The sequence below is a fragment of the Columba livia genome, chromosome 6 (assembly GCF_036013475.1).
Source record: "Columba livia isolate bColLiv1 breed racing homer chromosome 6, bColLiv1.pat.W.v2, whole genome shotgun sequence".
Lineage (NCBI taxonomy): Eukaryota > Metazoa > Chordata > Aves > Columbiformes > Columbidae > Columba > Columba livia.
The window spans coordinates 4338995-4366149 of NC_088607.1; the positions used below are offsets into that span (position 1 = coordinate 4338995).

Consider the following 27155-nt stretch of genomic DNA (forward strand, 5'->3'; position numbering starts at 1 on the left):
GGATGTAGCACCTCAGGAGCACAAGCAGCTGGACTTTGATAATTCCCAGGAACCTGCACAAAACATCAGAGGTAACAACAGGTTTCTGGGGAAAGGCAGGTCGATGCTGTGGCTGATCCAGGACACCCTCCTGCTCACCTTCCCACACCCCCTCTTCTTCCTCGCTTCCAATAATCTGTTTATTCAGGCAGTGTTTATACCCTACTTGAGTGGTGATTCAAGCTCAGTAACTATTTCCTGAGCATTGCAGCACAAATAATAAGCGTGGGTCCTTACTTGATTGAAATGACTGCTTTTATACACTGATTTTAGGGGAGTTTGCTGATTTTTTTTTTGCACATGGAGGGTGTCATTTGTTCTATTCTCACATTTTCTTTGGAAGTTTATTGATGAGGAAGAAGCAGAGAGTGTTTGGATTAGATCTTGAGAGAGAAACCAGCTGGGTTGTGGAATAAGCCTCAGTTGTTATTTAGGCGGGAATGCTGATTCAGTGGTGATTCAGGAGGTTTTCTTTGGCATTAAAAGGCTTTAGAACTGGGTCCTTTAAATAATATTTTACACTGGAACAAGTGTTCAGCAGTTGTTCAACAAGTTGAATGTATAATCATGGGTTATGACCATACAGTCTAGTTTTTAAAATGTGATTGCTTTTCAAATGATTGCATTAAAAATGTTTGTAGTGGGTTTACATAATTCTTGGGAGTTGTATTTGTTGATTTATTTTTCTTTAATTAGTTTTCTTAAGCAAATAGAGGAGCTTTACATAACTTTGGTCTGCAGGAGTTTGCTGAGCTTTGTAATGAGTCCTGTGGCTTTTCAAAACCACTGCAATAGCACCTTTTATTTCTATTTTTTAGTAGTTTCTGGGTTTTTTTTGCAAGGAGGTTGCAGAGGTCAGCGATTCATGGTGCTCATTTTATTGACATGTCTTCTTTCTGGGAGCTTGTTCCTTTCTCTGCTGTAAATAGATGTGAGTTCAGGCAAAGTTTACTTCCAAAAATGTTAACTTGAGGAGCCAAATGTGTGCGATGAGCAGGACAGAGAAAACCTATGATTATTATTCCTCTCCTTTCCTGAGCTTTATTTTTTAAGGTCAGGTTTTTACTACTTGTACTGTTTATTTATTAAAACAGTACAACCTGTCCACTATCAGGATGAACTTCCTCACACCCTACAAATACTTCACTACACTTGTACAAATACTTTAGCTTGTTCTGAAGAAACCATGTCTGGGAGCAAAGTCATTGTGCCCCTCAGCCTGATACAATCCTTATCCCTTCCAGTAAGGTCGGTAGCTAAAAAATATCTATAAAGGTGAAGTTTTGCAGGTTTTTATTTGTCCAGAGGTCATAAACATATCTTACACAGGCCGAGGAATTGCTTTGTGGAGGGAGAAAGCTGGTCCCCACTGCCATGGGCCATGTTGCAATAGGAGGAAAGGGAGAGGAATTATGTGGTTGCGCTGCACTGCTACTAAATATCGTTGGTTTTTTTGTTTGTTTTTTTTTCATATGAAAATATAATGAAGGTTTTACTCAGCTGGCCTTGCTCTGCCCTTTCATGTTTCCTTTTCTCTTTATGAGTCATGGAAAGTTCATTATGGGACAGCTGTAGGCAGCGTTTCACTTTGAGACCTGCATGTTTTTGTGGCTCATGTCACATCCCTGTTCTTCACAGGAACTCTTGAGGGTGAACTGTTACTAAAGGGAGGTTCATTCTGGAGTGTTTGTGGAGGGCGTGGGGTCAGCTCGGCTCTGAGATTTCCAAAAAACACCAGCAGTGCAAACTGAGAACTTGAATTAAACAAATCTCCCTGATTTGACTGGGAAGGATTTAGGCAGTGAGAATATCTCTCCAGATTAGAAACTATAGATAAAACAACATAGTTGTTGCTCAAAGAATGGCGTTAGATATCATCATTAAATTAGGAGCCATGTGCTCCTTCAGAAGTTACTAACCAGATCACATCCAGCAGTATTATCTTTTTTTTCTAAAGATGCTTATCCATATTTCTATAGCATCTGTAGCTTTAATTTAAGAAAGAAGGATAGCCTGCTGCAGAGGACATGTTCCACACGTCTGCTTTGGATGATGCTTCAGCAGAAGTACCTTCTTGTGGTGCAACTGCTTCCCATCACATATAGAAGTTACACACATCACAGCAGTTGAAAGTCTTCCCATAACAAGTAAGCAACAGAGCAAGAACCTCAAGTGCTCTTGTGTATCCACATGTTAACAGCTCTAGTTTTATACTTTTGCTGAAAAGCAATTAGATTCCTTGGAAAAAAGCCCATTTCTCTCAGCTCTAATAAGCACATCAACATACATATCCTTGGTGTGGTGCCTGACATGAGTAGCAATAGGAAAACAGACAGAAAGAAGAAAATGTGTTTTGTGAGACCCTTGTCCGTGGGAGCTGTAGCTGAGGGGCACAATTTGGCTGAGTTTCATCCCATCTCACCTGAGATTTGGTGATTTTCTACCTTGTCCTACAGATCCATATTTTCAGGCTGTGATCTGCCCAATGGGACAATCGTAGCTCAGATGTTCAACTGGCACAGATATATCTGTCCCTCTTTCCTGCCCCAGCCATGGCTGGTAATAAATGCTCAGTGAAAGAGCATAAGAACAGGTATTAATAGATTTCTCCCACTCCCAACCCTTTCTACCTCCTGGGAATTGAGGAGACCATTAATAGATTTATTTTCCATTAATTGTCTAATGCCTTTCAACTGCATTCATACTTTTGGCCCCAATGAGTTCCACATTTTAATTAAATTGCGTGAACAGAGGAAACCAAGTGCTGTAGTTCCACTGACATCAAACAGAGAAACAGCTACACATCAAGCTGAGAAATGTGTTACTGGGGGACTTGAAGTGTGTTTATAATAGGTTAACAGCTTGCCACTCTTTCATGTGCTGCTAGGAAAAGCTGGATATGATTAAAAGTAACAAGGCTAGTATAAAATTTAGCCTTAAGAATACTAGCAAAAGTTTGTTTTACCTTTATTTTAAAGAATTAAGAAAAAACAAAAGCACATTAAATATTAAGGCTGGTGACCTGAAAAATAGACAGTACACTTAGATGTCCAGAAGATGTGTGTGCATGTAAAATCTCTTCCATCTGTTTTATCTTATTCATAGAGGAGGAGAATTTTAGTTATATGACTGAGCATATGAAAATAATTTCTTTTTATAGCTATTTTGATTACAGTCTTCCCTTATAATCCTTTAAGAGAAAGGGGAGGAATTTTATGAAATATTTATTTAAAAGAAATAGAATTTCAAATATTTTCTATACCATGGACAAAAAATATGTGAATGATGAAAAATCTTGCATGATTTATTTTTGGAGGAATTTCTCTCTTTACCCTATTTAGCTTCCCATATGGCAATGAGAATGACATGGTAGATCCTGCATTTTCTGTGGTTTCTTGTAAGGCTCTAATAGGCAGCTGTTTGCTTTTCTGGTACCTCGGGTGTTACCTGCCATCCTGCAGCCTGTGCACCCAACAGGTCCTCTTCTAATATAAAGAAATATTTGTACAGGTAAATTAGCAGAAGAAAATTCTTGCCTGTTTGCTATTAAGTTCTCTGTTGCATATAAAAAAAATCGTTGGCTTGAATCTGCTTCGATTTGAAACAGTGGTGCAGGTCTCCTTGGGTTCCACAGGAGTATATTGAAATCAAAAGTAGCTATTCATTTTTTCCCCATTCCACTGTGTGTCATCTCTTATATCCATGTTTCCTACTTGTGAAGATCCACATTTTTGTGAGGAGGATTGCTTTTGGCCAAGGAGCTTGAAAAGGTTTGTGCTGATTTCTGTTTTATGGTTAGAGCTGGTCTACACTTATGTACAACAGACAAATACTGTATAGACGTGATAATAAATAATTCACCATTCATTTCAACAGGAGGCAATTACATGCTACATTATTCAACAATACACAAAGACATTGCTTGATGTGTAAAGAGAGTAATATTCTGCCAGTGAACTGACAGCAGCTTTACAGCTAAAATATAAAAAGTTATAAATGGTTTATTACCAACTCAAATCTCATAAACTTTATTCTGTCTGCAATTCACATCCTTCTGCCTTCTCTATTGAAGTACAGAAAAGGTGAAGTATATCTGTGGTTATGACTCCTGGAATTGTTGAATGGAAGAAACAAACAAACAAAAAGATATTGCAGATGTCTTTATTTTGAGGAAAATGAGAGCTGTGTATGCTGGGAGAGATCCCGGCCTTCTGGTGGGCATCCTTCATTGCCTGGTAAAAGGTTGGGGAACTAACTTTTATTGAAAATATCTTGGTAAAGAGAAAGGAGAGGCCATAGGGAACTATATCCTGACTTTTGTGTGTTTATTACAGCTGGGTTTTTTTATTTCATGAACATGACAGTGGAAAATCATGTAAAAAGGCATGTCTGCAACTAGCAGCTATTTAAAAAAAATCTACTTCTCTATTAGCTGAGTAGTATGTCACATTGCCCTGTGGTAGGTCATCAAACTGATAATCTAATTAAGCAGCCTGTTATAGTGCATACCCAGAGGTTGGCAGAGTTATGTCAAACCAAGACCAAAGTTTGACATAAATACTTTTAAACAACCCACAAGTTTTCTCGCTTCCACCCTTCTAATGCTCTTCATCATCCTACTGGGACAGGGGGGCAGTGAGTGAGTGGCTGTGTGGGTCTGAGCTGCTAGGCAAGGTTAAACCACAGAAATTCTGGTATTTTCGTGTTTAACAAGTACAGAACTGAATTATTTGTTACAGGACAGAAATAGGTATATCTGCCAGAAGTCCATACAATCAACATTGTTACAATTAAAAAACTACCTACTGTTTCTGAGATGTTTTGAAAAGAAATTATAATGTAACGTTATGAAAGTACTTATGTAGATATTTATTCTCAATTTCTGTGGTGCATTGTACCAGAACTGACTTAAAAAGCTAAATATTGTTCTGTGAAAGAATTATTAGCTTCAAAAATGTTTTAACTTCATTTTCAAATTAATGTTTTGAGTGAAAAATTCAACTCAGAAGACTATTTGGAACCTGCTTTCAACTGAGAACTTCGAGAAAGAATTTAAAGTCACTTTTTGGCTGTATAAATCATGGTGTTGAAGTTTTTAAAGGAGGGTGGCATATACCCTGTGCTTCAGCCCCTGGTTTCTGTGTAGATGTGTAGACCTTAATGGGACCCATGAGTGCTCAAGTCCATGCCCATGGTGGCTGCTTTGTAGCAAGGGGATATCTGCTCCCATGGGTTCTGCATGACTCTTCCATACCAAAGTGCATACCATGAAGAAGATCTGCTGGATCCAGGGTCTTGCCTAAAAGTTGCAGTGCTGATTGTACTTTTCATTTAAATAACACATCTTGCCATTTTTAGTGAGTATGAAGTTTTCAAAATGTATTTGGCTAATAGTGCTGAAAGCATCTTAGTGGCTTTGCAGTGTGTCACAGGTGGTTAATCTCATCCCAGAATCATTTGGTCCAGAAACCAGAGATACTGTAATGAGCCTTTGCTTGTGTCTATTATTTAATCCCTTCAATTTGCTGAATATTTTACTTTTGCCATTTGATTTTTTTTTTGGCTTTTCGTCTTATGCGCTTGAAAGGAACTTGTTATTGTCCTCTTAACTAGGGTTCTACCCACTTCAGGGCAGTTAATTTAAGCTTCCCATGCACAGATAGAGGGAGAACATTTAAACCTGTGTTACTGGACACTGTCCACAAATGCTTCCAGATTTAAAGAGCAGATTAAGATCTGTTAGGCTAGTGAGCAGTGGAGGAAAGTTGTGTAATGTTACCTGTGGTAGCAGCTGTTCATTGCTGTGAGCAGATGGGTGACTGACAGGAAAGGGCATCTCACTGTGAACTGGAAGCCAAATATTTCCTGGTTTTAATATTGTGAATGGCATAATTAATATACTGGGCAAATAGAAGGCATCCTTCAAACAGAGTTGCGAAATTATGTGTGGTACATTGTACTTTGATATGGCTTTGAATGAGGGTAAATGTATATATGATGTTCAATGTTCTGTGTGTTTCTATATATATGTTTTTGTTTCTTTAGGTTGTGCAATGAAATGCTTTGAAACCACCTCTGGGAAGATGAAGCTTCCAGTAGCCGTGGTCTGTTTTGGAATCCACGTGTTTTAAGAATACCTTGGAATTTCTACCCATATTTGCCTTTCCAGCGTAAATCGGTGGACAATGAGTTATTTTTATTTTTTGCATATTTTCATGCTACGTAACAATTTTTCGTTCTTCTCATTTTGTTCAATGGGAAAAACTTGAGCGAGTTCTCTAGCTGTTTCTTACTTCGCCACATTCCTCTTACTGAGCCAAATTCTTGGAAACCGCGTCCACAGTACATCTATTTTTGTGTGTATGTGTGTGTGTAGTTTTTTCTTTTTTCTTTATATGGCATATGTCACTTTTTGAGTGCTTTTAACTATTCTGGTTTGAACCTGTCATTTTGCATTCCTTAGTAGCCACAGAATCACTCAAGGAATTAAGTAACTTCAGATTTACAGAAGATGACTCATAAGCTTCAGGAACATTTTTATGGCTGTGCTTGGCTCACTAATGCAAGAGTATAACAGTAGTAATATGAGGTATTGCATTAACTGTTGCATACATCTATTGCCAAATGACTTGCACAGGCAGTGTTTCAGATGCCGTGGACCTCGCCATAATAACCAGAAGTGTCCTGTTTGCAAAGGAAAAAGTAAGATCCCTTTGTACACCGACAGCAAGCAGATGAAGTTGCTCGCGGTTCTGGAAGTGAGGACTGATCACAGTGAAAGCTGGAATGGATTTTTCTGCTTGAGGAAGGGGAAGCTATGCAGCTTAATATTTGGGTTGATTATAATGACTCTAGTGATGGCATCTTACATACTGACTGGAGCCAAGCATGGCTTGTTGTTAATACCATCTCCCTTCCATTACGGAGCTTTTACTAGCAATCCAAGCTTAATGGACAATGAAAGCCTTAGTGACATGAAAGACCATTACCAGCCTTCTAAAATGAATATTTCATACGTAAAGGATTATCCAAGCATTAAATTAATTATTGACACTATTACTTCGAAGATAGAGTTTATAACGAGACAACGCCCTGATTTAGAAGAGCTGAGGAAACAAGAGCCACATGTAAGTATGAATTAAAGTGTGTCTGAAACTGCTATGTGCTTGCTTATTTCAAGACTTTTGGGTCAATTTTTTACTGAGATAAAAAGATATGCAACTGCTCAGATGCTCATATGATGATTTACACCATCTAGAACCTGATTTACACCATCTGAAAAGCTGATATTGTAGATCATGCCCTTCTGAGTCATGGGTAAAACAGATGAGTTATATAAATGGTCTTGACACCCAAAACAAAAAAAAAAAATCAGCCAGTATTCTGATAGCTGTACAATCTCATTGAATTTTTACCTTGTCTCATGCAAAATTATTCTAACTTAGATTTGCCAGTCATCTTAAATGCTAAATAGGAAAGGAGCCTTTCTAATAACTGATTAGCAGTGTGCCTCCTTGAAAATCCAGTCATTGCAAACCTTGGATTTCAGAGTTAAGAACTGGAAATTAATTTGGTTTGAGTATTACATGTTTGACTTAAAAAATTGATCCTTGCAGGGGAGTTGGGGGTTTACTGAGGTCCTTCCTGGTCTTAAAATCAAAGAATTTCTAAATGCATTTCTCTTCCAGTCCAACTGTGTGTGCAGGATTTGGTTCCAGTGTCATCAGAAGAAATAAGTTAGGTCAGCTTCGTAGTTAAAAAAAAAAATAAAGGGTTAAAAATGGCCACATGGTGTTTCTGTTGTGTTCTCTTGCTGTGCTAAGCTAGAAAACTATAACTGTCAGTTTTTTGCTGCCTTGACTGAAATTGTTGTTCTTTATGTTGCAGATGTTTTCAGTAATTCCTAACAAATTCCTTCCAAATAGCAAGAATCCTTGTTGGTATGAAGAGTACAGAGGAAACACAACCACAGATCCTTATGCAACAAACTCCTATGCACTGTATTCAAAGCGCTTTCGAACCATATTTGATTACCTCAGGAAGGTATTTTGGAACCACTTGTACCATTATAAGGACAAACACTATCGCCTGCGCTGTCTCCCCCATTTCTACATCATTGGCCAACCCAAGTGTGGGACGACGGACCTGTATGACCGGCTCAGGCTACACCCCGACGTTCGGTTCTCAGCGATCAAAGAGCCACACTGGTGGACAAGAAAGCGATTTGGTGAGTTAACATGTTCAGACAAATTGTCCCTATTAAACTTTGACATTTCTTGTATATACGTGGGATGCTATTTATGGATTTGCTCCATATTAGATTATCTTGAAACTACTGGAGTGAATAGTTTCGAAGAACGCAGGTGATGGATACTCAATAGGTTTCAGCCTGCTTTTGTTTAACGGTGTTTTGGGTTGAACTTTTCAAGATGATGCACATTTCATTTGGTTTATTTGGAGTGGTTTGGAAAATCTAGGAAAAATAATAAAAACAGTAGATAAAACCAATCCTGTGAATTTGTAAAAGCAGGAAGAGGAACTACTAGGTTGTGATGGGTGATTTAAAGAATAGCAGTGATAGATTCGTATTGTAAATTCTGTAATGCCTTTCTTACATGAATAAATGATGGGTCAGGATTTGAAATGCAGGGTGCTTCAATTCGATAAATACAGCTGTGCTTTGTGGTGGGAGCTTCGTTAGTGTTACAGCTCCAGGCAAGCACTGAACAGCAGAGATGCTCTGCATGAGAAAGCGCTCTCAGGCTCAGGAACCTTCACGTATTTTCAATGCTTTATTCCGGGGTGACATCCGTATTTCATGAAGTGACCCTTTGCCTCTGAAGGCAGCCTTGAACAGCTGAGGTTATGGCCTGCTGGAGCAAGACGCATCCAGCCCTTGTGATTGCGCCTTCAAAGGGTGTCTGGGGGCCAAGCGCGTCGTTTTATCCAACTGAAGTGTTTATGTCCTCCTTGTTCTCTCTTCCCTGGGTGCCAAGGAAGGTCAGTCTTGTGGTTAGAGACTAGATGAGATGCAGAAGATCCAATTTCAATTTCTGACTCCACTGTGTACTCGGTGCTTTCTTCTTCAATGCAGATGTATGTGTATTCCACCCCAGTTCTGGATTTTCCAACTGCTGGGTCTAGCTGTTAAGTGCTGGTGTGCCTCCCTTTGTGTGACTTTGGTATCAAAGATCACAGGCTTTCCAGTGATATTTCTGTTTCCAAGAGGAAGATATGGGTTATTTTACAGTGACATTACCTTCACTTCTTCCAATTTGCTGTTGCTTTACTGCAGACACTGCCTTTGGAACAAGGGAAAATCTAGCACTGTAGGGTAAATTGTTTGATGAGGACTTTGCATCACTGCTTTTCTAAGCTTCCTTGAAATGGGAAACTATCTCTTCTAATGAACTGCCATGGCTACAGATGGGACAGACACTTTCTGAGGGACCGGGACACCTGCAGTGCTGCTTCTGTTCTTTATTTTAGGGTCATACCTTCAATTCTTTCTTTCTTCTCCATGTGGTATTACCGTTTCCATCTACCTTCCCCGTGCCCTGGAGCCCAGAAGAACCTCTGAATTCCTGCAGATGGGGGCTTTGATCCTCACTGCTCGGTGAGGAAGAAGGCTCAGCCACAGATCTGGGATTTCTTATTTCTCATGGAGAAATGCTTTTGTTGTGTTCTTAGAATTTGTATTTTCTTCCTTTGCAAATGCCTTAAGAAAGTGGGTAAAATTAGTATTTTAGATATTTTATAAATGTTTGTCATAATCTAAGGGTTAAAGCAATATGATTAAAATACAGTTTGGCTTTTGAGATAATTTGGTCCAGTTTAGGAGCACTCTTAGGAGGTACCAGTGTGAACGGGGGAGCTGAGCTGGTTACAAAGTCACACAAGAGAAGCATGGTGGTGCGCCCTGAAGCCCAACCAGAAGTCCCTCGTTCATCACAGTCAGCGGCTGACTGAAGACAAATGAGAAGAATTACCTCCTGACCTGAAGGTGAAAAGTCAGATCAGTGAAGAAAAGAGATTTTAGACTTGGACGCCTTCCAGTGTGAATGCCGTGCTGCTCGTGTCTGGGTGTGTAGATGCAAGGACTGTCTGCAAAACCATCTGTGGAAGATCGTGTCTTCCATGAGAATGCTGTCAGTAAAGGCTGAACCAAATGGATAGGTTAAACTAAAATCCTTTACACTGAATAGTTCTCTACACCTACTTTAGCCCCAACATAAATGTCTGGAATTAATGTTGGAGGAAGTAGTGTATCCAACCTCACCAAAGCAAGACCGGACTCACTAAAGCTCAGAACTGGACATACCAAACAGGCAGAAGAGTGTATGAAATCAGACCTGGGTGCATATAACTTGAGAACAAGGATGTATTTCTGTCTCTGTGCTGATATTCACAGACCCTCCACTGGCATGGTGTTGTGGGGACCAAGTGCAGATCCTTGAAGAGAACTTCCTTTGCATAATGAGAATTTTGGAAATTATTTTGTAAAGCTCAAAAATGAGGAAAGCTTGCTGAGTTTGGGATCTCATGGGAGGGAGAGATGGCCTTCCGATTGTCTTAGGCTGTCTGTCCTTGAGAGTGAAAGATTAAGTTTTTCTCCTGGTGGCTCAGTTCTTTAATTCTGCCTCAACAGTGCATTAGCTAACGGTTGCTGGTTTTTGTTTGTTTGTTAATTTTTTAAGAGAGAGAAAAAACCCTCATAAAACAAATATGGCAAATAGACTCAAATAGATTAACAAGTGAAACTGAAATAGCTCGCTTCATAAGCCAGCTACTTGGTATGTCTCTCATGCTCCTGGCTATTAACTTGGTTTAGTTTGTAGCACTTATCTGGAGAAGAAAGTCTCTTTATTCTATGGCATTCTCTGATTCAGTGGATTTTTATCAGACTGACTAATTTCAGCTGAAGCTAAACAGCCATCCTGGGGAGGCCCCATTTTGCAAATCACAGCTTTTCTATTCTGATGGGATGGTTGATGATCCACAGGACTTTGTCCCAGTTTGACTGTCTCTTTCCTGGCTCTTATCCACAATCTTCGTTCCCATGAATGAGGTGGAAACAAAGCAAGGTACCACCATGCTTGTACCTTTTTTGCACCTTAAAACAACTCAAAAATCACTGCTGAGCTCCTAAAGGGGAAAATCAGAGGGAATGGACAAAGGAACTCCCTTGCTGAGATTTCCTCTCACGTAATTAATAATTATTGGCCTTGCCAGAACAAGAAAGGGAGATCTGAGAGGTCCTGCTCTAATCTCTGAGCTTTGCTCCTACTCTGTTGTCTCCCCAATACTGTCCTTGACCTCTGCTCACATGAGAAAGTCTCTTGTGGTATGGTAAGGAGCAAGAAAGCAAAGACAGACATGAGGATCATGTGTAGAAAGTGGAGAACTGAGACTAGAGTAGGAAAGAAGAGTAGGAAAAGGAGGATAAAAATCACAGTTGTGGCTTAAGGTGCTGGGAAATGCAGGGAGAAGGCGATACTGAACACACCCTGGAGTGTAGGGAAGGAGAAGAGAAAAACAAGATGCTATCGTGCAGCTTAGTTTTCATTTTGCAAAATACAAAAACATGAATGATTTACCAGTTTTTTTGATTTTGTTAAGTGCATGTTGATTTGCATATTTGGCATCAGAGCCTGTTCTCAATCTCAATACAGTAAATCTAGTGGGAGTCCTGTCTCACTTCAGTTTATATTGGTGCAAGTGAAAGCAGTATCTGGTCTTTTGTATATTCATTCCAAAAGCTAAATTTAGAAGAAAATAAATGCAAGCTATACATGCAGGAACTGTAAATGGAACATATGAGATATTTCCTATCACTTTGAATTTATGGCTTAATTGTATAGTGTCTTGGACCTCAGCTACTTCATTATTGGCACTTTTATCTGAGCATTACACTTCATCGGTTCAATTTTGTGCTGACGTTGGCTGGCTCAGTGCCAGTCATCTCAATGAAGCCGTCTTGGTTTACACCAGAGTTCATCTTGCCCTGCTATTATTATTATTATTATTATTATTATTATTATTATTATTATTACTATTATTATTTTAACTTCTCTCTTTTCACTGTTTTCAGGAATCATTCGTCTGAGGGATGGATTTCATGATCGCTACCCAGTGGAAGATTACCTTGATCTGTTTGACTTAGCAGCACATCAGATTCAGGGAGTGTTGCAGAGCGAAGCAGCGAAAGAGCGTGGCAAGACCAACAACATCATAATTGGTACAGCAAATCCAACCTCTGATAAATGTCTCTGGGTTGTCAGATTTCATAGCTAGAGCATAAGAGGGATGTGTCCCCACATGTGAATGGTTCACAGCTCAGAGCCCCTGATGTTGGTTTTCTCTGGTGTGTGTGGAAATGCAGAAGTTCTTGCCTTTTCCTGGAAGGTGGTTACTTGCTTCATTAAAAAGTTGTGATCATCTTTAGAAAATGCATGACCAAGCAGTGAATGTCTGATGAACATCAGCGTTTAATTAAATCTTTTTTTAAAAGAGGAGTGAGAATGGCATCGGTAACTCCTTCCAACGTTGTTTTATTTCGTTTTCTTTACGAGGGGTTTGCCTGTAGTGATGAGATTCGAGCTTCAGGTTCAAGTGCTGTATCAGTGTGTCTGGGATAACATGCTAATTATGGTATTACAACATACAATGGGTGCTGTAGAAATCCTGTACCTGACCAGAGACAGTTTCCATGACAGTGACAGCTCCAAGCGGCTCTTCTGTAGCTCCAACATAAGATACATGTAGGAAGGACCACCAATTTTTGTGTCATCATCCCTGTGGTGGACTGAAATAAAAATGATTAAACCCCTGAGCTTCTTTGTTAAGAGCAAAGATAATCTCAGTTTCAAGAGCAGGAATATACAGAGACAAGTTAAAACTATTTTGCATATTATTTCTGTTCAGGGGTGGAACCTAGAAGAGCAGAACAGGATGCTATTTGAAGATAATCTTACAGTTTCAGTTGATACTAAAATACCTGGAGAGCATTAAAATGGTTTAGAAATGCTGTTCTATTGTACCTTCTGGAGGTCCATGGTTAAGACTGGGCTCTAGGGAGCCATCCCTGGATTTCTTTATATGACACACAGTGGTCAATCCACTGTGCTCATCCACTGTGGTCCATGGTGCCATTGGTTTACAGTGCCCATGAGGAACATTAGCAGAAGTTTCTAAGTTCTACTTTTGCTGTCTGCTGACACAAAGAAACTGAAGGGAAGAGAGTTTTATCCTGTCTTACTCTGTCACCTCAAAGTTTCCCAGGGAAATCAGACACATTCCATGGTAATACTAGTTGTGCAAGAGACAGTTCCCGGTTGAAAAGAGGCTTTTCAAGATGCCCTGAAGTTGTTATTCTAGTGACAAGATTTTTGCTGTCTGCCCTCAGAATAATTTTTTGCCTCATTCTAACAAAAAAATTGGACCTATTGTTGGCTTGATGAAATGTTGACGTTGTCTTACGGTGTTTAAACCAGACACTTGGCTATAGTCACATTTGTTCAGTACTTCCTCAGCCTCCATTTAAGCGTATCATTTGCTTTATTAAATATTCAACCTTGAGGAAAATTTGCAGGATGGGGCCTTAAGAAATGTTGCCATCAAGGACATCTGCAGATTTTCCTTCTACTTCCTGTCCTTTCATGAGTGAAGTGCTTATACTAATTAAATACACTAATCTAATTGGCAGTGTACATCTTTGATTACTTACCTCCTGTTACAGCCTTTTCTAGAGTTCACTTTGTGTTTCATTTTTCCTGTAGTCTCATTTCTTGTTTCATTAAGGTTCTGTTCGCTTTTATTATTAAGTTTACAGGAAAAGTCCTGAATGATTATACTCATGAAGTCAGTCTTTTATTATCTTGGTAAAAAAAAAAAAAAACAACAACAAAAAACCAAACTAAATCAAACAAAAAACCAAGCTAGCTTGTCTAAAATGAATCTGCATGAATATCAGGTTTGCCTAGAATCCTGCATTTTCTTATTTCAGATAACTAGAAAGAAAAATCAAATTAAAACAATAAACATTTCTTTACTTAATCATATTACATTATTTTGAAAAGCTAAGCTCATCTGGATATTGAATTTAGTGGGTAATAATTGCATTTTCCCCAAAAAAACCCAATATCTCCTTAGAGATGAACCAAAGAGAGAGGACAGCGCTGATTTAGCCTGAGGCATTCTGAGCGGGACTTGTATATTTGTGATCATTAATATGATAAATTCAGAGGAATGCCTTATGAAAACACAGTATGATGTTCATCCATTAATGACTGAATGAAGAGGTTATATATCCAATCTTTAGGCAATTTAGTAAATCATATGTTCTTTAAGTCTATAAGAAAAAAAAATATATTTTTGGTTGCGCTGCAACAATTTGACATAATTACTATAGCAATGATTAATTTATCTCATGTTTAGTATGGCTTGTTCTCTTTGCAGATACTAAATCTGTATTATAAATCAGAAAGGAACATTGTCAAATTGTCAGGAGTATTTTTGGCTGTTTCAGAAATTTAAAAGAGTCAGTAGAGAGGAGAATGTTTTTGTTTCTGTTTTTTGTGTCCCACCTGCCTGATTCTTGACAGTCACCCTGTTTTGAGAAGATTTGCTTTCTTAAGCCCAGCCTATCTTGGTCTGATTGCATTAGAGCAGCACCTTGAGTAACAGTTGATGCTCTAGCACAATCTGGTCGTGTGCCTGTGATCTTCCCTTGCTTATGCGCTACCAGCAGATTTTTGATGGTGGCAGCTGATTCAGCTAAAACAACTTACGTGATGTTAAGAGAATCTGCCCATTGATTTTACTTAGTTCAGATAGCACACGTGTCAGCAGATGCTCTTAGGTTTAGTCACTATATGTGAGCTAATTGGAATAAGTCCAACAGAGCATGAAGTATGATCAGAGGTCTACGGAGCAGAGAAATATGAAAAAAGATCAGAATATCTATTCTATGGAGGAGTAGATGGCTTGATGAAGTTATAAACTTTGGCATGATTTAGGCAAACATGTTTGAGGGAGTAGTTAAGCCTGGCTTTTCCTGTCCTGGAGATGTAGCAGTGACTTTCCAAGGTCGCTCACATCCCTGGAGTGCACGATTCTGTAAATCCGTGTGTGCAAAGTGCTCGCACCCATTTGCATTAAACTGTCTTCTGATAGCACAGGAATAGCTGAAGGATGCTTTTGTGGTCCAGCTCTCTCAGCTCTTGTCCTATATTTAGTCTTTTGTGTTTCTGCTTCACCCAGTGTGGGAGCTGGGCTAATTGAGTTTTAATTGACAAGTCAAAGCCCACTGATGATTAGGCAGAGCTTTGGCTAATTAATTTAGAATGGAAAAGCAGAGCTGTCATGAACACCCAGTTTTAGCCAATGGACCCCATCTCCTCCTTCTGAAAAGAGGCAAAATAAACATGACAGAAGATTAATGTGTTTTCTAACAACTCCCAGACTTTAATAATGAATCACATTATGTTAAGCTGAAGTTGGGAGCCAGTTCCTTTTTCATGTTGTGCTTTGGCCATCTTTTAAAATCTTTATTGGACTTTCCCAGGAGAGAAAAAAAAAAAAGGAAATGTGCAAGTCTATAAGCCTACAACATTATTACTTCTTCATCTCATTCTTCTTGATTTGAAAAACCTCATTATCAAGAATTAGCTCTCATTAGACTGTCAAAGAGTGGAAATTTCCAAAAAGCTGCTGTGTATGTTTTATTAAACAGTAGTGTGCCACATAAATGCCAGTATTACTTAAGAAGATGGGGAAGATTACACAATTCAAAACATTGTATCAGATCATTTATTTAGCAGCTGAAGCATCATATACCTCGTTCTGGCAGAGTCATTGCTGATTGTGTTTCTCCCTGTTGTGTTACATCCAGAGTAAGCTTCTTCAGGAACTAAGGATAACAGAATCTGGCATTTAACAAAATGTGTTATTTATTCTATAGACCTTTTGTCTACTCATTATTAAATAGTTATATTTCACTTAATCTGCATGAATAATTGCAGTTATATAAGAAAGCTCTGATAATGGATAATTCTCAAAATGGGATATTTCAAACAGCAGTGACACAAGTCAGCGCGTCAGTGCATAGTTTTAACATTGCACTTATTTAAAAATATTTCCTATTTCTATTTCCCATTTATATTTATATATTTCCAATTTATTTTTCCCATTTATATTCAAAGTTTCCCATTTTTAAAATATTTCCCATTTTCCGCTTTATGTTCTAAACACTATTGATCTGCCAGAGTGGTGCTTTCCACTCTTTTTCTTTAGTTTGTGTCAAGTTGTACAATTTGTTAACAAGTCACTTCTCTTAAGATCAGAAACATTAAACCCAACCCTTGGGAGCACAGTAGATCTTCGGCCGTGACCAGCTCCTGCCTCCTTGCTGGAGGGTGGAATAAAACCCCAAGCAGCCCATTCTAGCCCAGATCAAATATATTTGCATGTGTTAACCACTAAAAGGAAGCAGTGTGATTAGTGGACAGTAGTATTTCAGGTGGAATTACATAAAACCAGGCTGCATCTCTACATTCACAAAGGTACAAGGCGGTGCAACTGCTCTGGCTCTGGGAAGCATTAGACAGATCAATTTGCAAGAACCAAGCTATGCTGAAATTAATAGCGTCAATTTTTATCAGTCTACCAGGTTCAAAATTCAGCCAATGCAAAGAACGAAATGAGTTACTAGAAGAGATGTTTTTGATTTCCAGGAGAGGCCAGCGCCTCGACGATGTGGGACAACAACGCTTGGATTTTCTTTTATGACAACAGTACTGAAGGAGAACCTCCCTTCTTAATCCAGGATTTTATCCATGCCTTCCAACCGAATGCCAAACTTATCATCATGCTCAGAGACCCCGTTGAAAGGTAAGCAAGGATCACATTGCTAAAGTACACCAGAAAATATTCTTACTAGAATAATTTTTATTTGCTCGTGCTCTCTTGGATGCAGAAAAATGTGCACGTGGTATTTGACAGAGTTACTTGGTTTCTGATGAGAGCTGCCAACGGGTTTTATTCTGTGTATTTTGGCATAAGTCATTATGATAGTGTTTTAAAGAGGGGCATGTGAGCGTAAATGCCACAGTGAGTGCCATGCGTGAACACCTGAGCTACTCTGAAAAAAAGAATTTATACCTTGCCAAATGCAATATAACTTCATTACCTGAGCTGATATGCCCTGGTTCTCAGCAGGGCTCACTCGATGGAGTATGGCACTGCATTTACAGGTCTCAGCATAAGTGCTCCTGTGAAATGCTTCATTTCACATTGAATAGTAAGGTTTGCGTCTTCAAGAGGCACACTGTTCAAAATGATTAAAAGATTGCAACTAGCTCCAGAGACAGCAAGTGATACAAACTTTTTTTAAGCTTAAAAACATGCGGTTGCAACACTCATAGAAAGCCGCACTAGGCAATTTGAGCTTGCACAGCCGACAGCTGCTTGGGAGCTCATCCTTGGTCTTCCTGACTTTGTTTGCAATGAGAGGGCTGTTCTTGAATGGTTCTCTGTTGTGTTAGCCAGGAATACCCTTCTTTCTACTTGCATTTCATTTTTTCTCTCCAGTTTTCCTTCGGATTTCTAGGGCATTTGTTTCCACTGTGTCTTCTGAAGGTGGATGATGAGGAGGGTAATGGGGAGAGTGGAGGAGATGGAGGCAGAGTCCAAAAGGGCTGAGAGTGCTTCCATCTCCTGTGTCAGAAAATACAGCTCTCAACTTTTAACAGCATGTCCTGACCTCAGGATTTAACAGATGGTAATTTTATTCGAGAGAGATGGCTGAAGTGGCTTCCTCATGTAAATTAACTACAAATTCCCTGATTGCTTCAACCACCCTCTGTAACATGGGTGTAGCTCTTTGCCAGCTTTAGTAAGAGCAAGACAAAAAGTCAGCCTCATCTCCCTGACTGTATTTATGATAAATTGGTTTATTTTTGTTTACGTTTCCCTATGCCCTTGTTGCTGATCACTCATCTGAACTGCTGGAGCAAAAGCAGTAGGGGCAGCCAGGGTGGAACCATCAGTGATGCAGTTGCTGGGAAGATGTAGGTGCTGCACAGGGTCTTGGTCCATCCCCTAATGGGGAATATCTGGAGGACAGCAGGTTTGTGATGCTGGGTGTCAGGACAAGAGGAAATGGCCTCAAGTTGCACCAGTGGAGGTTTAGATTGGATATTGGGAAACATTTATTCACAGAAAGTGTTGTCGGGCATTGGAACAGGCTGCTCAGGACAGTGGTGGAGTCACCATCCCTGGAGGGGTTGAACAGATGCGTAGATGAGGCTCTTAGGGACATAGGTTACGCTAGATTTAGGTTATGGTTGGACTCTATGATTCTATGATTCATAACAGTGTCATTATTTCATTGTAATGGATGGTGATTGAGGGTAATGACTTCAAGTAGCCGGAACAGCTAAAATCCTGACTGGCAAAGGTTTTATTTCTGGGCAGATGTCCCCAGAATTAAAAACAGATGGAAAGAAATATAGAAAAATCTCGACTGCCCTGTGGAGTGAGAACTTGCCTTCGAGAACATGGTTTTCCTTAAGATGTCAGCATGTCTTTAAAATAATGGGTTTATTTTAATGGATGATTAGAAATACTAAGCAGTCATATTAAACTTTTAAATGAATCTGCAGATGGGCCTCTGCTGTCCATGATACCTGCTGGCTGATTTTTTTCCCCCAGCAAGAAGCTTTTTCACCTTCTCTGTCAGGAGTGTTGCCACCCATGGGACAAGCTGGGCAAACTTGAGTCCTGTTGATGTATTAATACACATTTTTCTGCACAGAGGAGATACTGTTGTATGCCTAACTTAGTTGAAGTTGGATGGATTTTTGTCCCTTAGCTTTTCCCAAGGTCATCCTCATACCCTGCACTGATGGGTTGGCTTTTTGGTGGGTCTTCATTGTTTCATAGGGGAATTAAAATCCTGTTCTTGCAGAGCACTAACATAAATAATGTGCAGAGGGGCTATTCCTGTGCTTAAGTGCTTTGCTGGATTAGGGCCTAAACTTCCTAAATTAAATGATGAATTTTTAAGTACCTGTGGAAATCTAGGGAAGTTGAAAAAATAAATAAAGTGCAATACAAAAGGTTACTGCAGCAATAAAATGAGACCCAAATAAATTTACTTTTTTTTTAGGGCATTTCTTAGAAACCTGTCTCTTTTTGAAAGAGGCTGAAAGGTAGCTAGAATTTCTGGAATGCTGTTGAGAAGTGGATGCTATGGAGGCATAACATTTGTGCTGCAAACACACCCAGGGATGTGACATCTCAGGTGTTAAAAAACTGCCTCCAAAATATGGCAGTTCTGGTCATAATTTGTAAACACAAATATGAAAGAAAGTTAAAATGTGTTCAGTGGATGATTTGCAATCTAATACTTATGCCATGTCAGAGCATTTCCTTTGTCTCTTTGGATCATGTTTATCTTCAAAAAGTTTAATCAAAGTTTCAGGGATTAAGGCTAAAATAGATATTTTATTGCCTGTGGGTTTTGGGTTGTTTTCACAGCATCACCCCTCAAAAGGACTTGAATTTAGATTTTTTTTTTTTTTTTAATTTTTTGGTTTTTAGTTATATTAAAACTTGTGCTAAAAAATGTGCAATGAGGGGATCCTCCTCTAACTTTGAGAAATTCCCATTGCTGGATTGTTTCTACCCATGGCAGTGTGGAGCACCAAATATAGAGGGGTACCAATGTCAGCTCAGACCAGTGCTACTGCTCATAGGTAACACAAATTTGAAGACTATAAATTTGAAAAACTTGCCTTCAGGAGAAAATATTGGCTCACACAATTACTAGGGTCAGGTTCTCAAGGGATGCTGACATTGAAAGTGGGGATGATGCCTAACAAATCCCTGGGGTGGATGTTACTCTGAGCCAAACCCCATCAAAATGAATATAAAATGTGTTGCTGTCAGTGGGGTGACGTTACACACATGTACCCTTTCTGATTGCCATTGTCATGTAAATACAGTTTTCATTTCCTCTGCCTTTTACTCACACGCATCCCATTTGCAGACTGTACTCTGATTACCTGTACTTTGCAAGTGCTAATAAATCCGTGGAAGATTTTCATGAAAAAGTGGCAGAATCCCTGCAGCTGTTCGAAAATTGCATGCTGGATTACTCCCTGAGAGCCTGTGTCTACAACAACACCCTGAACAACGCCATGCCCGTACGTATTTCCAAGAATATTTTGATTCCTTGCTTCTTTAATGGTACGTTGTGTCAAGGTTATTAAAATACCGAAGCACTGTGCCAAGCAGCATCGAGAAATAAAACTTTCTCCCTTTTCATTTGTGAAGCGGATGGCATAAATATATATGTAAGCATGTAAAAGCTGATGTACTGGCTCAGCTGTCTCCTCAGTCTGTTCCCTGATGAATGCCAACAGTAATAATACAGTTTTTCTATTGTGCAAGCATATGGAGAGCACATTTAGTGAAGATTACAGTTTAATGTGTAAGCTTTTTACAGACCTTTCCCAAAAAGTAGCTCTGGCAAGGATTGTTGTGGTACAAAATTGCTTCAGAATCAGAATAAATTATGTATTCTTTCGCAAGAAAAGGCTACCAGTAACTAGATAAAACCTTTTTTTAAAAAAAAAAGATAAGCATTACAGGCTCAGTATTCCAAAAATTCATATTTTAGTGTAGAACTGACTTCAAAATTTGCTTGGAGTGGGGGAGAAAAAAGCCTTTGCAAAATAATATGGAGGAGATTGACTTGAAGTATCATGTCTGACCTGTTTGCCATTCAATCCTATTTTATTTGCTCAGGCTGGGAAGGACTTAGAGGGAATACATCCCTCCTTTGTCTTGGGGGTGAAGTGCCTTCTCTGTTTGATAAAATAACCATAAAGGAGTGTATTGCACAGGCCTGAGCACCACAGCAGCAGGACAAACAGGACATTCCTCTTATGTTCCTTGGCAGGTAGGACTGGAGCTGCTGGTCTTTGGTGGTGGCCTCCAGGACCTCCACAGACACCAGTCATGGTACCTTCCAACCATCTGCTTGTATAAACACTTTTTTTTTCCAGTGTGGGGAGAGAAAAGCAGAGAGGGAACCAGAAGGAAATATTTTTCCTCTTATCTTCATCCTCAGGGTGCAGAACTGATCTTCCTTTGTTGTCTTAGGCAGCCCTCTGAAGAAGTTATTTTGGAAAGGAATGGAGGATGCCTCGTTCCAGGGAGCCACAAGCAGGTGTTCATAAATAAACACAAATGCTAACTGTGCTCCTCAATGGGCTTTTTTAGCTGCTTCTTCAACCAAGTTATGTCTGTTTTATGCATGGTTTGCTATATATATTGAAAAAGTAAGGAATCTTTCCCCTGGCAAGCTCATCAGATTGTTAATTGTGCAACTACGACAGATGAATTTTGTTTTGCTATTTGTTAATATATTCCTCAAATGAGAGACTTGTCATAGACATTGCCACTGCTGAGAGATGCTAACCTGTAAAGAAAGAGGCAGCTTATCCTCACTTAGAATTAGTGAAGAGCTTATTACCAAGAGTAAACCAAGCTAAGCCGGGGTGATCAAAGTGCAGATATGGATATTACAGAGCGGAGAATGACTTGGGAAACCCTACTGATGCCTTTGATGTACAACGGGAGGCACTAGAGCTTTGTGGAAGGAGACAATCTGGTTCAGAAGAACAAGGATGAAAAACAAGTCAGTACCACACACTATATAGGGAATAAAATCTTGCTGATCCCAGGAAAAATGAAAATTATGGGGATATAGTAGTTAAAATTCCTCTTTCTGGTGGAAAGCTTTAAAAAAGATTCTAAGCCTATGTGGGAAAGCATTGTCATCCCAAACTATACCATGTAGCTGATGTTTTCCTTTTGCTAATCCCCATCTCCCAGGAGCAAGAAAAGCAAAACCCATCACTGGGCCACCTGTTGCCCCAGTGTTCAGTGAAGTTAGGCTGATGTTTCAATCAAATAAGATGTTTAAAATCCTTGTGTAGCACATATATAAAGATGTCTGCTAAATATGGAGGCTTATTGTTATAAGACATACATCAGAATGATAATTCAGATAATAATGACTTAGCAATAATTTAAAATAGGCCTCTTTTTACTGGAAATTAGGTATTGAAGTGAAAGAGGCTATTGTTATCTGACTTCATTGTTCCTGCGGTAATGCGACTTGAAGATGTTAAGTCTCTTTTATGAAAGATGCTTATGACTTGGGATTCATGTTTCTCTCCTCTGAGCCTGAAGGGATTTAGAAAAATATTTATAAGCACAGTTGGAGGTTGGACTTTTAAGAACACCAGACTACTCTTTTTATGTTTCAACTTGTTATGTAAAATTGAGGAGGGAAGAAAAAGAGAGATTAGGTCAGGACAGGCTGAAAAACTGCCTTTTCACATCTTTGGTCTAACACAACCTGGCACGCTCGGTGCATACTCAGACATTGCACCATTAACACTGTCTAGCAGCCACTGCTACTGCAGCTTAGATCTAAACCTAATTATTGCAATCAGAGGATAAAGCAAATACACCCGAATCTAATTCTTGCCACTGAATCGGAATATTTGTACTACTCACAGCAGTGTGATCTGGTGCAGCTGATAATTAAGGTGAAATAAATAGATTAAGGGTCTGGTGAAGGACTAAGCATCTTTCCTTCCCCTGCTGTTCATTCAGGGGCTGGAAGCCCTCAGTGTCTCCATGAAGGATGGGTCATCCCAAGGACGGAGGACCATGGAGACAAGGTAGCTGAGCATCCTTCTGCATTTGGTTGTCTCTGTGCTTTTACACAGACCTGTGGCTAATGCAGCAAGTGCACAGCCAAGCCCTTAGTAAAGTGACATCTCTAACAAGTAGAAAAGCCATCTGCAAATATTCCCTTCAGCTGCACTGAAAACAAGAGGAAGATTAAAAAAAAGTTCAGATACTGCCTTTCTATGCTTCCTCAATAACATGTGTTTGGGATTTTTGCCAAGGAAATAGAGGTGAGTGTTGGTTTCTTACTGCTAGAAATGTTGCAAGGTGAATTAAATCCTTCTTTTTGTTGTTGTACTTACAGGTAAGGTTACAGGTTGGCCTCTATGTTGTGTATCTTTTGGACTGGCTGACAGTTTTTGACAAAGATCAGATACTCGTTCTTCGCTTGGAAGATCACGCATCAAATGTGAAATACACCATGCACATGGTGTTCCAGTTTCTGGATCTGGGTAGGTGCCTTCTGCCTGTTTTAAGAGAAGTGCAAAAAAATCATTGTTATCCCACTCCTAGGTAATTTTTTGCTTTATAAAGAGACAAAACAGAAGCATGGGAGTCTGTCTTGAAGGATGCATTGATCTTGTTGCCCAGATTCCCAAATTCCCATAGGAAGGCTGGTGTTAGAAGATCTTAATAAGACTATTCAGAATCTAGGGCTACATCCCAGCACAGGGAAGCCAGTCTTGCTTCTGAAGGCAGTCAGGGCTTGTTTGTCATGGGCTTACAGAGGCGCAAGACCTGTCCAGTGCAATTTAAACAACTTTCAGTGTTACCGCAGTGTGTGTGCTCTTGCCAACATGCACCAATCCAGTCTCTAAATCTGAGTATGATGAAAGATTGCAATTGTAGCTGGGGAGAAGGGGGAAACTGTTTTTGCTATGTTGATTAAGACATCTGTTGCTAATCCTTGGAGAAACGCTGGCAGACAAAATGTTGCCCAATGTTGATTTGACAGTAGCAAGAGGATAGAAATGTGGCTGCAAAATAGTCTGGCTGGTCCAAACACTGGTGTAGACGATGAGAAAGTTTGAATGCGGCAGATTGAGCAGATGAAGAGCTTGGCATCTTCTTCCTGGATATGGTTTACACTGGAAAAGTCTGTGGGTTTTTATCCTGCTGAAGCACATTGTCAAGGGCTGAGGCTTATTCTTGGCATAGGGGCATCACTATACCTGTGTTACCACTTTAATCCTGCTGATAAGCTCAAAAACAGACAAAAAAAGGGGCTCATGTGAATGAAGGTGTTAGGCAACTCATCATAAATGAAATAACAATCTAAAATAATTGCAACTACAAAATGGACAGGGAGTTGTATTCAATGTCATAGCTGTTTTCTGAAAACAATCTTTTTTCCTTTAGAAATGATTTATGCTGCTTGTTGTAGACATGATTAATTCATGCGAAAGGAAAAAGTATTATTTCCATATTTACTAACAGTGATTTATTTTACTAATCTAAGCTTGTATTCAACATTCTGAAACATCATCTCTGCTAACACAAATGCCATTTGTCTTCTCTTGGCAGACCTTGTGAGTTAGTAATTTGTCTTCTTTAGCATGGGCATTTTTTGTGACATATTTTAAGATAATATTCTATTTATCCATAGGACCTCTAAGTGAGAAGCAAGAAGCTCTGATTACAAAGAGTCCCGCATCAAACACTAGACGACCCGAAGACAGAAGTCTCGGACCTATGCTACCAACAACAAAGGCAATTTTAAGAGATTTCTATAGGCCTTTTAATACAAAACTGGCACAAGTTCTTTTTGATGATGCTTTTTTATGGAAGAGGACATAATATGTAAATTTAGTGCCACAAATAACAGTGCTTAAAGAAGTTTTTATTTTTTTAAATTCTATTTTTGTGCGTGGACATTTACATTTTTGCCATTCCAAAGAGAAGCCGATTGATGAGCTGAGACTCTCACCTTCAGTCAGCACACGTCATGACACTTATACCACATTTTCCTTGTGAGAATGTAAAGCATCTTGCTTGTCAGTTTATTGCAACTTCTTTTACCCCGGCAAAAGAGGAAAGTGGAAAAGCATCAGTATGAAGATGATATCTTACACTCTCCAAGGGGATATTGAAGTTTAGCCTTCTCTAAGATGCTACAACACAGAATTAGCATCAGTTTCTACAGTTATGCTTATAATCTCATTTTCAATATATGATATTCATTCATTTTTTCAAACTATCAATGTAATTTAGTCATTAAAGTTTTTAATTGAATTCAACCTAAAGTTTTGTTTCTTTTTGTCTGCATATTCACAAATAGCCTTCACTCACACTAAGGTTTTTATGTTTCCTTAATTCTGAAACAAAAATAAAGGATAATTGCATTTGCATAAATTTCCAAGTCTAATTTATATCTTCAAGATAAACGGACTTTCCTAGCCATGGTTTTGTAAAAGAAAACTTTATATTCCAGGTAAGAATGAATGCTGAAATCTAAATAACCGGCCACATTCAATGTTCAGCATAACAAATCCATTGTCTGTGGTATTATGTTCATATAAATAGAAATCATCTGTTCATATCACTCACATATTTTCCCCGGAAACCTTTAGTGGGCTTGGTGTAAAGTCCATTACTGGCAATGGAGAACTTTGATGGTGTTTTCTGTTTGGTCCTACACAATTACTCTCCTCCATTCCAAAGAAATACGCATTTAAAAAATATTATTAAATCATGTTATTAAATGTATATATGGACAGGGTGTACAGTAGATTGCATCCTCATAGAAAGTGTACATTAACTAATGAATCAGTCGCACATTATTTGTTGCCCTCTTCAGGAAATATGCCTACATCTAGTTTAAAAAGTTGAGATACGGAAACTCAAGGGAAAAAAAAATAGATATGAAGAAACATTGGACTATCTGAAAGTTTTTATTTGACTAAAATGGCCAGATTCCTATATAAATGTGCAATAATTCCTTCTTTGGTTGCAAACACACCTGGTTAGGGTTGCTGTCAGCCACAGCCTGCAGCCTTGGTGAGGGTGGAACTGGTCAGCAGAGTCTGCCTAAGCAAGAGAGGTTTTTAAGAGACAAATGCAGATGCTTCCTGTTGATAATTTCCTTTCAAAGGTTTTAAAGGATTTAGTCTCCTGTTTGGAAAGCCTAAAACAAGTAATTTAGGGAAGCAGTTCTAGACAACCAGAATGGATTAGTTCTAGTTCAGAAATGCTTACAGACCAAAAATAGAGACCTGAGAACAGACTATTTTACCAGTATATTGAAAAGCATCACAGCAGCATGAATCAGAAAATCAGAATGAATTCACTGCTTACAAACGTAGATTTTTTCAGTCAACAATTTAGTTACTCTTAAGATTTCTGCCAGTTGTGCCCTGAGTTAGACTCACCACTCTGTGATCAGGATAACTCTGTACAGAATATTTGCTAACCTGATCTGCCAAGGTCAAATATTAATATTTCCATTTAGTTGCCACCTACCACCGTGATCTGATGATATTACATTCATAGCTTTTAGGGCTGGTAAGATATCTGTCATTATTATTCAGCATGAATGCTAATTCCATTAACAAATCACATGCCTAGTTTGTACCACACTGATGTATGGAGCTGAACTCTTAATATCTGCCAGCAGACCTGTTGGGGAAATTCTTTCTGTTCTTTGCCTGTGTATATAAACTAAATCAAAATAATGTTTCATCATCAAAATTTTTGCTTTAGGTTGAATCGGACTAGAGTTGGACCAAGGGTTGGACTCGATGATCTCTGAGGTCTTTTCCAACCCAGTCGATTCTGTGATTCTGTGAATCCCCCCCACCACACTGCTAGATCAAGGTCTCTCCTAGTTCCACTTCACAGGAAAGAGAAAGGTTGAAGGCTTCCTATATCAAGGCGGACAGTGGTGACCAAGGTGCCCAAGTGTGGAGGAGCTCAACAGAAGCAGGTGTTAACTGAATGTTAGCATGTGTGTAGCTCAGTAACACATGGGAAAGGGGCTGTAGCAGCAGATGATCTGTTAGGAGCCTGTGGTCCTTCCAAAAGTGAAGTCTCCAATGAGGCTGCTTTCACGTCTTCATCTTTTTCATGAGCTCCATAATATGATCTCTTGATTTAACGCATTGCAACTCAATACTGTTGGGTTCGGGCATGACTAAATATCAAAAAGCAGCAAATTATCTGTCAAGAGGGCAACTTGGATGTAACGATGTTGCTCTCTAGTCCAGACTGTAAAAACAGTATTGATCTGGTGAGTCAGAATAAAATAAAATAGCATTGGTTTTCTTGAGGGATGTGATGATGCTGGGTGTCAGATCCCTCTTCGCCATCCACAGAGCAGACAGTGAACCACAACCATTTGGTGGCTTCAC

General features: G+C 39.2%; 1 protein-coding gene across 3 annotated transcripts in view; it reads left to right on the forward strand.

Moving 5' to 3' along the window:
• Nucleotides 1-25046, forward strand: part of CHST15 (carbohydrate sulfotransferase 15) — a 45328-nt gene extending 20282 nt beyond the window's left edge. For all 3 annotated transcript variants that reach the window (XM_065066774.1, XM_065066775.1, XM_065066776.1), the window contains 7 exons: nt 6085-7166; nt 7927-8266; nt 12131-12277; nt 16773-16929; nt 20090-20246; nt 23114-23261; nt 24416-25046. In XM_065066774.1, the coding sequence (XP_064922846.1) occupies nt 6579-7166; nt 7927-8266; nt 12131-12277; nt 16773-16929; nt 20090-20246; nt 23114-23261; nt 24416-24606 (1728 nt within the window). In that variant the 5' untranslated portion in view covers nt 6085-6578 and the 3' untranslated portion in view covers nt 24607-25046. The remainder of the gene's footprint in view (nt 1-6084; nt 7167-7926; nt 8267-12130; nt 12278-16772; nt 16930-20089; nt 20247-23113; nt 23262-24415) is intronic.
• The last annotated feature ends 2109 nt before the right edge of the window (nt 25047-27155 follow it).